Source organism: Asterias amurensis, chromosome 11 (assembly GCF_032118995.1).
Source record: "Asterias amurensis chromosome 11, ASM3211899v1".
NCBI classification, from domain to species: Eukaryota; Metazoa; Echinodermata; class Asteroidea; order Forcipulatida; family Asteriidae; genus Asterias; species Asterias amurensis.
The window spans coordinates 9,780,237-9,798,237 of record NC_092658.1 but is presented as its reverse complement, the minus strand read 5'-3'; the positions used below and the strand labels follow the sequence as shown (position 1 = coordinate 9,798,237).

Below are 18,001 nucleotides of genomic sequence, written 5' to 3'. Positions count from 1 at the left end.
CAGAAAGGATGGGAGTCTTTCCGTATTCTTAACTTCTAGCTCTTTAAACCATGATGTTGGGCTTACCTGGAATGCATCAATCCTTAAAGATGACTTGTCAGATGTCAGGAACCGTGACGTTGCTGCTGCCTATATCGACAATGAGGAAAATCTTGAGCAAATCTTTAGGTTCTGAAAATAAAGAGTAACAATAACTTGTTTAGATAACAAATTAGTACTAAAAATATATCCCAAATAAATGTCTGTACGAGTCTCCGAATATAGTATTTAGTTGAACTTTATTCAGATTATTTCAACTCGCAGGACTTGGTCATTATCGATATGTCGCCAATTCCTCAGATAGTTTCTCACATTAAAGGTCTTTGACACCTTTGGTAATCGTCAAAGACCAGTAATCTCACTTTATCCCAGTGTATCCCAACATTTGTGCATAAAATAATAATTCTGTGAACAAATGGACTCGTCATCGAAGTTGCAAGAGAACAATGAAAAAGAAAAAAAAAATCACAAGTGTGTGTGCTTTCAGGTGCCTAAAAAGGGCTTCAAACCCTTCTACCCGAAGTATTTGAGTGAGACCTACGTTACTTAATATGGAGACGTTTCTCACAATGTCTTATCTAATCAACAGCTCTCTATTGCTCGTTACCATAGAGAAAGGATCGTAACCAAGTAAGTTTTTATGCTAACAATATTTTGAGTAATTACCAATACTGTCCAGTTCCTTTAAACTCATCACGTTTGGTTGCACAAACTCCTGCCATATCTGTCTCTAAATAGAGCAAGGTATTCGGGGCAAACATTTCGAGGGAATAACAAGCAACAGATAACAACAAGCAACTATCTAGGCAATGTGTGGTAAACACAATCAATTCATCTATAGTTTCTATATCTTACACTCGCTGGACATATTCCTTGGTTCTGTTATGTGCACTTTTAAAGACACTAGGCACTACTGGTAATTGTCAAAGACCAGTCTTCTCACTTGCAGTGTATCTCATTACATGCATAAAATAACTAACCTGTGAAATTTTGAGCTCAATCGGTTGTCGAAGTTGCGAGTTATTAATAAAGGGAAAAAACACCCCTGTCACACGTATAGTTGTGTGCTTTCAGATGCTTGATTTTTTAGACCTCAAATTCTAGACCTCAAATTCAAATACATGGAAAATTACTTTTTTTTTCTCGAAAACTACGTCACTTCAGAGGGAGCCGTTTCTCACAATGTTTCATACAATCAACCTCTCCCCATTACTCATTACCAAGTGAGGTTTTATGCTGATAATTATTTTGAGTAATTACCAATATAATAGTGTCCACTGCCTTTAAACTCCAGCGAAAACACTGTGTGGGTGTGTGTAAGTCCACGTAGCGTTTCAAGTCCTAAACGTTGTGTTGACCTAAACCTTTGTCTCAGGCCGACACTTTGAATGTAAAAAGATATCCAGAGATTTGGATCTGGAAAGCGTTACAGAGTAACGCTTCTCAGATTGTGTATTTATAAGGGAATATTCCGGGTTTTCGGCAATATCTAAAAAACGCTACCACCTTTTGAAATGAAATTTTCACAGGTTAGAGCTTGATGGTGTCTTCAACTTGGATTGAAACAAACAGAGGGTTTCAATTACCAAACAATAATGGATCCTTTATAACAAGTGGGTTGGTGTGCATGAAAGTTCAACTGAATACCACACACAGAAGTGTTAGGAAAATAATAGTACCGCATGAAACCCCAAAACATCCAGCTCAGATAAAAACAAATAATCACATACCAGATAGATACTGTGACACTACGAAATGCAGATAGTGTTTGGTAACAAAAAAATAGAACAAATATTCTGCAAATAAGGACAATGGAACGCTAGTTTGAGATGTTGTTTTCCGGCTGTGTGTTCGTAACTAACAACAAGTTTATTTTTGGAAGTGCTGGGAAAGTACGGATTTGAGGTTACGAGTTCACAGTTCAAGAAATCGTCCTTCTTTTGGGCTTCTCGTTTCACCATTTTGTTTGTCATAGACTGGATGAGCAGCAGGTCCTTCGGTGAACGAAGCTATAAAACTACTTTTTAAGTTAAGGTAGATGGGGGAAACACCTTTAAGAAGCAAAAATATAAAGTCATTTGACTATCTGAAATATGAAAATAATAAATATACGGGCCTACCACTATCAACAATACTTGGAATGGACTACTGAGGTTCTAATTTTATACTTAACGATCGGCCTTGAACAAATTAACTATTACTGCATTTTAACTTATTGGCACGAGTGGAAAACCGAAAACGACTGCCAAGATGTGCAAATATATTATTACAGAAAGAGTCATTTACCCCCCGGTTTTTGTCATGACAAGAAGGTTCCAAAGGTAACAGCAACAAACGTATTGTGAAAAAGCTGTTGAATTACATGGTATTTACATCAGGAGAAATGTTGCAACCGATTTGGGGTTTGTTTGTTGTTGTTGTTGTTGTTTACGAAGTGGTGTTGTCATGGAGGAACTTTTCCTCCATGGTGTTGTTTATGAAACCAGCAAGAAACACACGTCACTTTAAAGGGTCTGGGTACTTTTTGTAGGACACAAAACACAATGTCCACATATTTACATTAAACTCACACAGTTTGAAGATAATGATGGTAGAAAGCTTCCCTTAAAATATTACTTGCTTAGAGGTGCTGTAGTCTTTGGGAAATGAGTAAAACAAAACACGCAAAAAAAGTCTCAGTTTTATAGTCTAGCATGTAAAACGTACCATATGGTAGAAAAAAAACTACATCACTCCAGCAAGTAATTTTTTTAAGGGAAGCTTTCTACAATCATTATCTTCAAACTGTCGTTTAATGTAAATCTGTGTTTACATTGTGCCAAAAACGAACCTAAACCCTTAACGGTCACGGAACAATGACACCATTGTACAGTGGGCTTCTGGGTTTCGAAACCAATCTCGACAGGTGTTGATATTAATTTTGAACAATGGATATAACAGGTGAGTTTTTTTCTTTTACGAATCACATCTCTCATAGAAAAACCAGCTGGTGATTGATTTTTCTCGAGAGTGACTACTCTCCGGGGAATTTCTACAAGGCAACAACAATGGAGCTGTAAACCCAACTTTAAAAGTTGGTCATTTTCGGGCCCGATCTACAAAAGGGAAAAGCAAGGTAATATTTGTTGACAATATTTACTACATGGCTTGTTGCCAATAATAATAATAATTTTAAAGTTTGTGCGGGTATTTATCGTTGGCATGTTGCCAAGAGAATTTGGAGATCGCATAACTTTGAGGGAACTAATAAGTAACCACGTGAAGATGCATTCATCTTGGGAAGGCACTGGGCCGTGATGGATTAGTATGGGATGATGTTTGGGTGCCAACCACAAGAGAATCTCCGAACACGAGATGTTTAAAGGCGCTGGACACGATTAATAACTACTCAAATTGTTAGCATACACATTTACTTGATAAAGAGCATTGGAGAGCTGTTGACAGAAAACATAGTTAAAAATTCTGGCTCCCTCAGAGGTAACCTAGTTTTTGAGAAATAAGTAATTTCTCACTTAAACATTTAAAGACTTCAGGCCTAAAGCCTTTTAATATTTTAGGCATTTGAAAGCACACACGTTTGTGCAACAAGGGTGTTTTTCCCTTTCTTTATTCTCTTGCAACTTCGATTACCAATTGGGTCCGAGTTTTCACAGATTATGTTAGGATACATGCACAAGTGAAAATACTGGTCTTTGACATTGTGTCCAGAAATTTACCTCTTTCTCACAAAACTATTTCACTTCAGAGGGAGCTGTTTCTCACAATGTTTTATAATATCAACAGCTCTCCATTGCTCGGTACCAAGTAAATGTTATGCTATCAATTAGTTTGAGTAATTACTAATAGTGTCCAGTGCCTTTAAGGTGTTGGGGTGGTTGATAAGGGGGGCGGGACTGCGGTTGCGCCTTCTCCAAGACGGACCATCGTACGATCTTCTGATGACACTGTTTTCTCCTTGAGATCGGATGATCACTGAAGGAAGATGATTTGTAGCATTCACTCGCAAATGAACTTAAGCTAGCGATAAAGGTCGCATATCGAGCAGTTGTAAACAACAACGTGTCGTACGGTGAAAAGTCTAACGAACTTTTTCATTCACTCCGAGTGACGATATGAATCTTGCGTATTCCATTTTATTTATTTATGTTTGTACGGTCATTTTGGACTGATTTATGTATTGTTTCCCCAGTGTTTGTTTGATTAGATGATCTTCCCGTCAAGGGAACTCGGCAAACTGCACACATGGGGGGATATTATAAACACCAAGCTGACAACGGTCTCTCTCATACATAGAGCAAGTCATACAAACATTAAAGAAAGGTTTGCGGTAACACCATGTAATGACTAATGAGTTGGGGTGGTTCTGAAAAGAACCGTTGGTTTCAACTCGACGTTTCGATCAGTAATGCTCTGATCGTCTTCTGGAGAAAGCTCCAGAAGACGATCAGAGCATACTGATCGAAACGTCGAGTTGAAACCAACGGTTCTTTCTCCAGAAGACGATCAGAGCATACTGATCGAAACGTCGAGTTGAAACCAACGGTTCTTTCTCCAGAAGACGATCAGAGCATACTGATCGAAACGTCGAGTTGAAACCAACGGTTCTTTCTCCAGAAGACGATCAGAGCATACTGATCGAAACGTCGAGTTGAAACAAACGGTTCTTTCTCCACAAGACGATCAGAGCATACTGATCGAAACGTCGAGTTGAAGCCAACGGTTCTTTTCAGAACCACCCCAACTCATTAGAGATAGTCATTACATTGTGTTACCGCAAATCTTTCTATATCGTATTTCCACCATGCAAAGTTTTGCATACATGGTGGCAACACAACAATGTCGAACAAGTGTTTGAATTCAATGGTATACAACCATGTGCTCGATAAGTGTCATGGTGTATCCCATCCTATCACGTCTTCGTGCGATCTGGGAATCTCAGGAATTCTTACGAGGATCTTATTAGATGGGGTTGGAGGGGGAGGGGCTATTTCTTGGGAAGAGGGAAAGAGTGTAGGTATGTATAGTGTTCTTTCCCTTGTCTCATGGCAGAAGATCCCTAGACTTTGTTTACACAATTCCCTTAAACACCGGCCCTTGTCTTTAAAGATTTCCACTAAAATTGGATACCCTTTGAATTCCCTTTTCTGTTTTGTTCTCGGTCTCCATAAAGTAGCGAGTAAATTAAATATTCTTAAGTTTTTTTGGGGGGACTAGGGTGGGGGAGGGGGCAGGGTGGGGGGGACACACACCCTCCATATGTCGGGCATGGTATTATCAATACACAATACATAATTATGTTCGGATTATAGAATCATTCCAGCCCTTTCTGAAAGAAAACCCTTCTGTCATAATCAGAATCCCCCCCCCCCCCCACCACCACCACCCAAACGGACCCCAAAGACGGTAGAACCATGGGAAAACAACGTACATGTGTACTGGGTACGTTGTTTCACTGGCTGATGTCATCTGTCATCACCCTTTTAAATCCAAGGATCCGGATATAGAATTGACAAGTGATAATCAGGCATGTGTTGAGTACACGTAATCCGAGGGTCAAGGGGATTTCCCGGATCGGGATTACGCTAAACCCACACAAGCAAAATAACCAACGGTCAAATAGTTTGGGGAAAAACATAACACTAAGAGTAGTTACGCCATCCGCCCAATTGAAAACCGAACTCACTTTTTGAGTTCATTTGTTAACGTATAGTTTTTGGAACCGTACGATTGTTTCAATCCTATTGAAATTGTATATATATTTAATACAAATAACATGTGACAATTTAATTTCAAAAGGTGGTAGCGTTTTTTAAAGACAATTATTGCCGAAAATCCGGAGCGATAATGTCTACGAACGAAGAATAATCCGTAATTGGAATACAATCTGAGAAACGTTTCCGACGGTAACGTTTCTCAGATTCAACATTTGGGAGATACCAACTGATATATTTTCCTATAACCACATTACTTAGAAGTTGATATAATTCTCGAAATGCGTTATACTGATCGAAATCTGCTGTACACTTCTAACAAGATAAGTTTGTATGCCATTTACCAAACTTACACATTCCCTAATGCTGGCAAGGGAAATCACAAAACTCCATGGGGTGGATTTCACAAAGAGTTAAGACTAGTCTTATCTCGAGTTAGGACGAGTTACCCGTCCTAACTTAGGACTAGCTGTATGTTTATGATATCTGTTACCTAACTCTTTGTGAAATCCACCTCAGGGTGGATTTCACATAGGTAGTCCTAACTTATGCAGTCCTAGGCAATGCTAAGAGATAGGACCAGTCCTAAGTAAGGATGTATTACTGGTCCTAACTTAGGACCAGTCCTATCTCGCATAGCTTAGGACTAGTCCTAAGTTAGGACTACCTTTGTGAAATCCACCCCAGCTACGGTTCAAGAATAATTTTAAGCACTCAATCGTGTAGTTTCGCCCTTTCTGCGGATTTTACACATGGATGAAGGAACCGTGGGAGAAACGTTGAAGACACCCAACTTTTCTCCCGCTGTCGGAAAATACGAGTGCCTCATCAATTGTTCGTGGAAAGATGAAGTAAAATAAGGATTTCTTTTTGGGAAAAACAAGCTGTCACTCAAAAAAAAAAATAACAAGGGGAAAGAATGTGAATGTTTACAAACACTGTTGGTAGATTCCGTACACAGCGTTTGTTTACTGCTTGAGGGTGAAGACAGATTGACATGGCAACACAGCGACCACTTGACTTTGTGTGATGTTTTCCGTGTGCAAAACGGCGTGAGATGAACAGGACAGAGTATGGCTCTTTTCGAATCAACTGCTTTGGCTTTGGATTTGGCTCCAGGCTCCGTCCTCTCGTCTAAAGCCCTGAAGAACGCGTACGCAAAGCACGCGCATTATGTCGAAACAATCGCGGGGGCAAAGTTAGCCTGAGCCGAATCCGGGGCTGAAGCCGTGGTTTCGAAAAGGGCCTATATGAACGGTGACGATGAAAGATGGCCACCTTTTGAGGGCATGTGGGTGTTTTCAGGTGGCGCAATCTGTGTCGTCACACTCGTATGTGTCTCGATGAGTGCATCATGGGGTTGTGATGAATTGCGGTGGGGGGAGGGGGTCAGCTATTGCACGTAGACATCTCTTAGAATGTGGTTTTGCAATGTTTTTGTGGTTAATGTATAATGTGAGTTTGGTTTCATGAGTCATTTTTAAAGGAAAAGAGATAATGACACAGTATTTTTAAAGGCGCACTTTCCTGTAAACCATTCAAAGGCGCCGGTCAAGTAGAAGTTAAGTTTAAGTGTTGTTAAACTGTTGGGAAAGCAGGCATGGAACATTGAGTGATGTTGTGAATTTGTCTGAGGTCTCCAGGAAGTGAATTCCAGAGTCTATGTGCTATGTTGTAAAACCGCTGTCCCCAAGCAAGCTCGAGGAAGCGCATGCCCTACTCTCTAATGCAAAAGAGTGAAACTCTTTGCAGAGATTGTGAGGGCCAAGTCTTTTTTCGAGTGTTCTTCAACTCTTTAAGATTGAAGTTTGCATCTTTTTGAGTGATTTGTTCACTCCGTCCTGGAGTGAAACCCCTCTAAAACTCCTCTGAATAACCACCACTCTTTTTAAAGAGCCATTCAGAGCGAATTCATAGGTGGGCTTATTTTTCCCAGCTGACGTTGTAGTTTCTTTATTGATACAATCGGTAAGATTTTGCCTAGTTGAGAAATAACGTTCACATCAACCTGTTGTTATGTAATACAAAGGGAAACTTCAACTTTTAGTTTCGTTATTTTACAATAAGTAGCTACAATAGGCCACTTACTCATACAACCATGTCACGTTCAAAATATGTATTGTATGCTTTCTATAAATGGCAGACCTCATTCAATGTGGGCAAACCCCGTAAATGCATTGATTGATGCAGTATTGACAACAAGAATAATAGAGATCAAAATTGCTCGAGAAAAAAATTCAACAAATTCTATAATTTCTTTTTGATCAAGCGTGAAGTCTTTTCACAGCCCAAAGTGAACGTTATTGACTACATAAACCATTTTTCTTTACACAGATTGCTAAAAGTTCAACCATGGTTCAACCACCCACTCTTACTTCTTCACTGATGTGATGAAATAACTTCACTGGGGAGTTCAAGATTGAACCATATATATTGAACACGGTTACATCTGCACGTATACCGTCCAAGCACCTCATCTCACCCCGTAAGGTGAGAACCTCAACCCGTTAGGTAAGACCCCGACTGGTTTCCAAGAAAATCAGATGGCAATAATAAGGGGTTATTGCACCCCGTGTTTACATTTCTTACATTTTTCATTGGTAATGAAATCAAGGTTTTTTAGGAGTCGATGGCTCGTAATGTTTACGTCACACCATGGTGCTGATTTGTGCAATGCTCATCATTTTTGAATGAATGGACTGTGGTTAGTCAAGGTTACTAGAGTTTACTTCAACCATGGAGGAACACAACTTCAGCAAGCAACTTGAGAGGTCCAATGTAGTGCGCCCTCTCGTGCTGAGTCTTATTTATCCGGTTTGATGATGGGGGACGTGCGAATCTTCTTGCGAAATCTGGGCACAATTTCATTGAGCTGCTTATAAAGCAGAAAATATTGCCTAAGGAATGTTCTGCTTAGCAGAAAAGTGTAGGATACCAGTCAAACATTGTTCATGTGACATGGTATAGTTTGGCTGGTATCTTTATTCTGGCAAGCAACATTTTATTGTGTGCTTAGCTACCTTTCGTGATCATGCAATTGGTTGGCCTTTATCAACACACCGTACCGCACATGTTACCATCTGGGTCACACGTTAGAAGTACAGGGAGCGCTCTGTGCCACTTTGCCCTATACTCTATGATGACCATGAAAGGCCTACCGGAAAGTACACAGATACATGAAATGAAATGAACAAGAAAGGTAACCATTTCTATGGAATAGACTGTGCAAGTATTCAAACTTCCGGGACCTAGTTCGACAACATTTCTTACAAACGGTGTCCAATGGCACCATCGAGTGTTAACCGGATAACGTCCACCCGCTGACAAAAAACAAAAATTCATACATACAAATCAGAAAATAATACAAAGAAGAAGAATTTATCGGTATTACTGTTATTATCACTGAGCACAAAACCCATGCTTCTGTTTAGTTGACCATTGCGTATTTCAGTCTGCTTATATTATGGTCTGCTAATGATTAGGGGTGTTGCAAAGGTCGGGTTATAGTCAGGCAGCTTAGCGAATGGATGTGGACGTTCCGGACAAAAGCACCAAATTTTGTCCACGTGGTCCTTATTACCTAAGCTTTGCATTTTTGATAGGAACCACCTCACCAAGACGTATTATGGCGGCCATCTTGGATTTCCAAGATGGCCGCCATTTAAAAACCTGTTTTTGCCATTATCTCACCTCCTGAGTCACCTAGGATCACAATTATGGTGTCTAGATATACATTTCCATGGTCAAGGAATACATCTTCACCACTTAGAAAAGCAACAGTGCTTTATTTCCTTTGTATGGCGGCCATCTTGGATTTTTAAGATGGTAACCATATGAAAAACCCATATTTGCCGGTATCTCGCCTCCAAAGTCACATAGAATCACAAATAGTGTGTCCAAATATATATTTCCATGGTCAATGGATCCAACTGTACCACTCAGAAGAGCAGCAGTGCCTTCTTTCTTTTATATAGCGGCCATCTTGGGTTTTCAAGATGGCCGCCATACGAAGAAAACACATATTTTATCAATATCTCACCTTCTAAATCACCTATAACCACAATTATGGTGACCACATATACATTATCATGGTCAATGAAACTAATTGTACCACTCAGAAGAGCAGCAGTACCTTCTTTGTTATATATAGTGGCTATCTTGGGTTTTCAAGATCTACATGTAACCTATAAGTCACGTCAAATACATACATTTGCATGGCTAATGCATACAAATAGAACAGCAGCAATGTTTTCTTTTTTATGGTGGCCATCTGGGAGTTTTAAGGTTTAATGAAGGCCTTGAAAGCACCAGGTAAAAAAGTCCACACAGGAACCAATAATTGGCTGTCATCATCGAGACTCACTCACTCACTCACTCACTCACTCGCTCACTCAGTCGACCCAAGTTGTCGCGTTGCAGCATGTTTGAGTCAGGCTCTATGTCTGACACGCCACACAACTCTATCCTGCATACAGCTGATTAGCTCCTCCTTGTTGATTACTTCTGCGTCTTCAAGCAGGGTCTTTAGCATAGTCTTGGTGGGTCTTCTAGGGCCGCACCTGCCGTGAGTGGGCTCCCACACGATGACTTTATTGGCTGGTAGCTCTGGGTGCCGTAGACAGTGACCAGCTCAAGGTTGGTGATGTGATCCCTCCAGGAGACATTCTGTGCCATCTGTAGCATCCTGGTGTAGCATCCTGGTGTAGCAACCACTGATAGATTTGGTCATCGCCTTGTTGAGAGTCCAAGACTCACACACATACAGCAGGATGATTTCTATTACCGCATGAAAGAATCTCAGCTTTAAACCATTTGGGAGCTGAGATGTCCAGATCTTCTTCATGTCATGGAGGACTTTCCATGCAAGCGCCTTATGGACTTTGATGTCTTTCTCTGTTCTCTGCATCGTGGAGCCGAGGTACTTGAAGTCGTCCACCTCCTTTAGTGATGAACCTCCTAAGGTCTTTTAGCGGAGCATGATCCCCAATGTTGTATACCATATACTCCGTCTTTTTGGCAATGAGATGGAGACCAACCTTCTCACACTCCGACTCAACTCTGCTGAGTAGCTCTTGCGCCTCTATGATGTTGTCAGACAGTAGGGCTATATCATCTGCGAAGTCTAGGTCGGAGAGGGTCACTGGGCCGATTCTTCTAAACTTTCTTGGGGTGATGGTGAAGCCTAGATCCTCGTGTTCTTTGAGGGCTCGTCTCAGGACATAGTCAAGTGCAATGATAAATAAAAATGGAGCCAGCGTGTCGCCTTGCAGAACTCCAGCCAATATTTCGAACGAGAGTCCATCCTCAGTCACTGGAATGTGTGGGTTTTTTCACTCTGCTGTCACTCCAATCTTTTAGGCAACTCGTGTTGCATGCTGCAACAACTTATAATCTGGGGATCTCCATTGCCTCTCTTCTGGCTCAACCCCTCTTTTGTTTCATTTACATGTTTAAGGTCACTAGACGTATCATACTGTACAATAAGTAGTTTAAGAGTAAGGAGAGTCTTGGCATGGAAGGCACTTCATGGCATGAGGCGAGTGAGGTCTCCACGGTGACATCAACAGTTGCCACAGTTGAGTCTGTACTTCTGTAAGGAGCCGAGACATGGACTCTCGACAGCCAATCAAGAATGTGCACTAGATGCTCACCTGGTGTAACCAGACCTGGCTCAGATCTAACAACATCTCACCTTGTGTTGCCAGACCTAGCTCAGATCTAACATCATACCTGGCCCAGATCTACTATTATCTGGCCAAGACAATGCCATCAAATCACCTGCCACGTCTGGACCAGTGTGCTATGAAATTTAACCTTTTGCAGTTGTACTAGGTGGGGTATTACCCAAGTTGTCAAATATCAAATTTGTGATCCAGATCAACGAACGAAGGAGGTGAGATATTGAATGGGTTTATACTTGGCAGCAATATTGAAAGTGATCGATGGCCTGCTTTGCCAAGTGGTACAGTTGCACTCCTTGACCATAACAATATATATTAAGAAGCCATTATTGTGACTCTAAGTGACTTAAAGGTGATATATTGGCAAATACGTTTTTGTCTTCTTATGACGGCCATCTTGAAAACCCAAGATGGCCACTACATAAAAGAAAAAAAGCACTGCTCTTCTAAATGGTACAGTTGGATTCCTTGATCATGAAAATGTATATTATTAGGTCACCATATTGTCATTGTGATTATAAGTGATTTAGGTGTGATATTGATAAAAAATATGGGTTTTCTTCACATGACGTTAATCTTGAAAACCCAAGATGGCCGCCACCCAAAACAAAGAAGGCACTGCTGCTCTTCTGAGTGGTACAGTTAGATTCCTTGACCATGAAAATGTATATTTGGTCACCATAATTGTGATTATAAGTGATTTAGAAGGTGAGATATTGATAAAATATGTGTTTTCTTCATATGGCGGCCATCTTGAAAACCCAAGATGGCCGCTATATAAAAGAAGGCACTGCTGCTCTTCTGAGTGGTACAGTTGGATCCATTGACCATGGAAATATATATTTGGACACACTATTTGTGATTCTATGTGACTTTGGAGGCGAGATACCGGCAAATATGGGTTTTTCATATGGTTACCATCTTAAAAATCCAAGATGGCCGCCATACAAAGGAAATAAAGCACTGTTGCTTTTCTAAGTGGTGAAGATGTATTCCTTGACCATGGAAATGTATATCTAGACACCATAATTGTGATCCTAGGTGACTCAGGAGGTGAGATACTAGCAAAAACAGGTTTTTAAATGGCGGCCATCTTGGAAATCCAAGATGGCCGCCATAATACGCCTTGGTGAGGTGGTTCCTATCAAAAATGCAAAGCTTAGGTAATAAGGACCACGTGGACAAAATTTGGTGCTTTTGTCCGGAACGTCCACATCCATCTCAAATATGGTCATAAGCTGCCTGACTATTAATAGTTCAAAGAATTATACAAACACAAACATATCTTAATAATAATAATGTAATAACAATGTATTATAATATAACAGAATAGAACGTTGTCCCCCATGGTTACATTTTGTATCGAAAAATAAACAAAGATGTTTTTATTTTGTGTTTAAGGGAATAACAACAAATAGTTTACTATATTGTCTAACTATACTGCAGGTCTTTGTAATTACTAGAGCTGCATTAATAATACAGTCGCTCGGTGAATAGCAAAAAGAAAACCAAAAACAAACGGGTCTTCGGCTGTTGGCGAAATTAAAAAAGAAAGAAGTGAGCGAGCGATCTAAGAAAGTAAGAGCGCCCTCTCTGTTTGTGAAAATTGTAAAGGTTTACCCTACGACTGTTTACCTTCATTCTTTGAAAGTGTTTTCCTTTACTTTCCAGAGTAAAGGTTACTTTTTTTGTGTGTCCCCCTTTTTGTTTAGAGTGAATAAACAGTACAGCGAACTGTTAGCAAAAGAACACGTCAAGTGAAAACAATGCTATAAACAATTTTGACAAAAAAGCATGAACTTGAGTGGGTTGCCTTACTCTGATTTTTGTTTGCGAGTGGGTTTTCTAACAAAGAGGGTTTGGATTTACTGTCGAGAAAATTAATCATCACACTCCAATGGATTTTTAAATAAAAGGACCATAGAGAATCTACGGTTGAATGGCTTTGAACTCGGTGCCACAAATATTAGGTTGATTCTCCTTTTAATTCAGTGATTTATGCCTTCTTGACACCTCAATAGAGCCTAAATGTCATTTGTGATGAATTAATGAAAAGTTACTTCGTTTAACCGTCCTTAGAGATGAATTTGTGAGAAGATACTTAAACTATGAAGACACCCCCAGTACGACTCGTGCGATTTTTGCTCCGTCTTCAGCATGGTTTCTACGGGGTTCTAAAAGTGCCTTCATCCAAATTACGAGACGGCATAACTTGTTATGAAAAGTATTTCAAGAAAATGACATTAGCCATTATCCAATGTTTGAAGACACTGAGCCTGCGTTGTCTTGAACCAAGCGAACAATACTCTAGTAGGAGGAATTCAAATTTAAAGCAGCAACATGTGTCATGGAACTAGCAAGTCTTAAAGGCATTCAAATTTAAGATACTCGCAAATGGCTTATTGACAAAGGGGTAAATGTAAAGGAAAGAAATCTTTAAGTATTTTTTTATTTCAATGTGGTCAAATTGCATGCCACACAAATAATTTATTTTCATTAGCATTTTTAATCTATACAAAATTAACTTGTTTATACTATTTACAATCTTTTACAAAAACGTACTTTATTATCCCGTACAATACGCTCGAAAGAAAAACCAAAAGGAAGAACCCCGACTCCAGAACTTATCAACAATTTTGAAATATCAATGAAACAAAAGTAGAAGACGACTGCAAGGTCCCAGAATTACATTAAACATCTCATCAGTCAAACTACATGTATACCATGAAACAAAATGTTACCGACAAATCAGTCGCCAGTGCCCTCCCATTTCGTCAGGGCCTTCGTAGCTTAGAGTGACTGGAATGTAAGACCACACTTCATGTAGTCTCCCCTTCAAGACGATTGCACATCTTCGACCACAAGCAACGAAAGCCTCGACGAAAGGCTAATCAACTTTCAGCAACACCCCTTTCTAATACTGTTTGAATGACTTATAATATAAGCGAAATAATATGTACATTTAATATATACAAAGTATTCTATTAAACATATCCACAGCTATACAGAAAAAAATATATATAAATTTTGCTTATTTGGGGAAATGTATAACTTTTAGGAACATGCTAACAGCTGAAGAATAAGATGGGTAGGATTATACAACCGGGTTTGGGAGAGGCAAACAAAATTCCCAGAATGTCCCCTTGCTTCGTGCTTACGCAAAACCTTCTTAGTTTAAATACAAAGTTTGGAGAAAACAATCAATACGGAAGTGAACCCCCTCCAGTAAACTAGGCTTCTCACTACAATATGCCTGTTATAAGGTCCCAAGGAGAAATAGGCGCTCAGAAGGAACAAAGCAATCAGATCAATATTGAGCTCCTTAAAGATTAAGCCTTTTGTAAAGCTGGTAAATAGACTCAGTCGTTTTATATTGACTTTAACAAGGCCAGAACTAAGAAATCACCTGCAAATATTGATGTGAAGGATTTACTTGTACTCCTAGAGCTCTGCTTGTTTGCATGTATTCGACCCCTGGGAATACGCAAATTGCATAGAAAAATTTGCCTTGGGGAGGGGTGGGGGTACTTTATATTTCGTTGTCGTGTGTTGTTGCAAAGGCTCACCGGGGCTTACAAAAACACCAGGTCAAATGCCACAACGGTTTTTGCCAAAGCCTACCGGTGACGAACCAATAAACTCGATGTTTTTGCACAAAATGAAATTCAGCATTACTTTAAAACACAAAGAAATTGCAAGAATGTATTTGGGCTTGGGGGGGGGGGGTATAACATCGCACCCGTTTCGTTTCTGCTCCCTTAAATCGAAGAACATTGTTCCCGATAGTTTAATTAACATACGAAGACCAAAAGTTCGCAAAGCACATTTATTTTGCAATAGTTTATTTTGCATAGTCTTTTAAGTTCAGTTTGGCAAGTAGTAACAGTTTTACTGTCTCGATTGCACCCTCCTCCTGCACTCCCTCCTCTCGGTGCCAGTAAGTAGGGTCTTGCACTGCTCTAAATCACCCATAATGTCTTCCTGCCATTCGCAGCATTTCGTGAACATGCTCTTGGACGCCTTGGCTGCTGAGCACTTCTCCACACGGCGCATCAGGTCCTTGTATACCGTCTTGCCGTGAACCTCAGGGCCGTGAAACTTCATCTTCTTACGGTGGATGACATTGGGTCGCTTCTGGACTTGCATCAGGTCTGCGTTGCAGAAGAGCCCATTCTCAGCGACCTGCCTGCCGAGCTTGCAGCATTTTCTCGGGGAGGTGTGGGTGCGTCGTGGGTACATCTCCTCGGCCAGGGCGACGTCTTCGAAGATCTCTTTCTCCAGATCCTCAAGAGTATCGGCAGGGTCGTCTTGGGCTGGTGGAGATGGCTCTGGTACCGTTACGCCATCTGGGAAGTTGGGTTGGTCAACTTTTACTTCTTCGAGAAAAGATAAAAACATAAGCCAAATTAGTCGAGCATTTTGAAAACGAACACACACACTGGTTTGATGCTCGTTGACAATTAAGTTTCGATTAAGTGAGCCCCGATTAGACTGGGATGTGGTTTCATAATTAGGCCTCTCCCCAAACGCTGCATGTAAGCCTATAGTAAAAAATAAAATAAAAACTTAAAAACAACATTAGGACCGGTCAAATTGACTCCAAGTTGTCCAGCTTGCTAATTCAGTGTTGAAACTCATCCCTATTTCACTTGAAAAACAAAACTATGTTAACTAATGAAACGACAAGATAACAGTGTTCATATGCTAGCCATTCACTGAACATATAAGGGCAAACCTTGAATAAGGTTAATGCACGATCGTTGTAACTAGCCCGACGTGATAACATGTCACGTTAGAGTATAATTCAGACGAGAACTCAACAATTATTTGCCCTTTGATTACACATAATCGGTAATTTTCAAAGCAACATTGCTCCGAGACGAGAGAGGTAAATAACCTCATAGTTATTTAGTCATACCGAGATCCAGAAAGAAAAAAACAAATACTTAAGTATGTGACCATCCTCGTTTCGACGTCCCTATAACCATTCCATATATAATTATTTAGTTCTTTCTCCATGGTACAACTTCGATAATTTTAAGGTATTGTGAAAAGGCCTCACATTATTTGCAAGCTGGTTTCAACGATCAACTACCATCCTATTCATGGACACATCGAAAAGACAATTTCTGTATTATGTATTCAAACTCGTCCAATAAAATTTGAGTTTTTCACTTTTTTCGGCAGCATACTTTTCTAAAAAAAAAATGAAAAGGATGATTGAAAGTTCATTCTTTGCTCTCGACAGGTGCTTCTACTGGCAATGTGGAGTTAAACCATCACCTTTTATAAGGTTAAACTCATCGGTACTCTTACAGAAAAAAAACCCCTGAATGTAAACATGTAGGAAGATATTTCTGATTTCCTCCATAATGTAAATAAATAAAATACAAGAAACGAAACTCACCCGCACGTACGGCGACCACGAATGATGCCAAGCAGAGGAGAGCTAATTGTGACTTCATTTTCGTCTTCTTTCAATCACTTGAATCACTTTCAATCTCTGCAAACTTTTTAACTGAGAGTTGTTGATAACGAAGTGTCGAGCAGCTTACCAGTTTCTGAATTCGATCGAGCGTAGTGTCCTTCTGGGTCTAAAATTGTTTTGCCCAGAGTTTTTATACTATTATTACGTCCCCAGGTCCCTGGTTGTTTATCACCTAACGCACACAAAGCCCCTTTGTGGGAGTAAGGGAAAAGTGTTTACAAGCTTAAAACCGCACTGGTTATTTCATCTGAACGTCCGGGGTATTGGGTCGACCCCTAAGCCAATGACAGCAAAGTGTTGGGTCACCCCCCAGCCAATCACAGCAGCGGACGGCAAAGTGGGTGACCGTGAGAACGTGCCGCCTGGATGTCAATCAAAAAAATGATATCGTTGCTTTTCTGGAGAATTCAATTACTCACCGCAAACACTAAGATCTTAAAATGTTTCTTTCGGTTTCTATATTGTAACAACACCGGGGTTTATTCAGACCACAAGACCAACACTTAAAATGTAATCTATTTCAATGGAAATCTGCACGGGTGTGACATTTTTACACCAAACACTGGTGGACAAGACGGTTGCAGCATAGAGCAATATGGTTGCAGGCACGAGGTTATATTATGGTTATCCCCATAATCACTCAATCTTGGGTGTCGATTTCACAGAGAGATAAGAGTTATCTTAACTGTGCATCAATCTTAATTGCTCAGCCAAGTATGATGTCACAACACAGCACTGTGGTATACAAAATACTGACATACATATATGTCAGTACATGCATGTACGATGTGTGCAATTCCCTTTGTAATGTTGAATGCACGTGTAATTTAATGAATGTATATTGTTTAAATAATTTTAATAATAACCCTTGTATGAAATGAAAAGATAATCTGGATTAAATCGAGCCCTAATTTCCTACTAAAAATAAATAAATTCAAATTTTTATACAAGAATTCACACATATTGTTATACATATAACACCATGTTGCAAAGTTTAGTTTGACAGAAAAAACATTCTTGTCGGCCTACATTTTTACAAAAAGACCATTCTGTCGCCTGTGACAACCCAAACACATAGATAT

At 39.9% G+C, this 18,001-nt stretch overlaps 2 protein-coding genes across 4 annotated transcripts in view; both read right to left on the bottom strand.

The window, feature by feature from the left end:
* Positions 1-18,001, bottom strand: part of LOC139943814 (cytochrome c oxidase assembly protein COX19-like) — a 63,260-nt gene that overhangs the window by 24,252 nt on the left and 21,007 nt on the right. For both annotated transcript variants that reach the window (XM_071940640.1, XM_071940641.1), the window contains exon 3: positions 67-171. The gene's annotated coding sequence lies outside the window, so the exon portion shown is untranslated. The remainder of the gene's footprint in view (positions 1-66; positions 172-18,001) is intronic.
* LOC139944543 (uncharacterized) lies at positions 13,899-17,101 on the bottom strand. 2 transcript variants are annotated; one of them, XM_071941588.1, is made up of 2 exons: positions 16,839-17,101; positions 13,899-15,807 (listed from the first exon to the last, which is right to left on the bottom strand). In XM_071941588.1, the coding sequence occupies exons 1-2, from the start codon at positions 16,894-16,896 to the stop codon at positions 15,320-15,322; spliced, it is 546 nt and encodes a 181-aa protein (XP_071797689.1). In that variant the 5' UTR covers positions 16,897-17,101; the 3' UTR covers positions 13,899-15,319. The 2 variants fall into 2 exon arrangements, with proteins under 2 accessions (XP_071797689.1, XP_071797690.1); XM_071941589.1 differs by having other exon boundaries at positions 13,899-15,804; positions 16,839-17,100.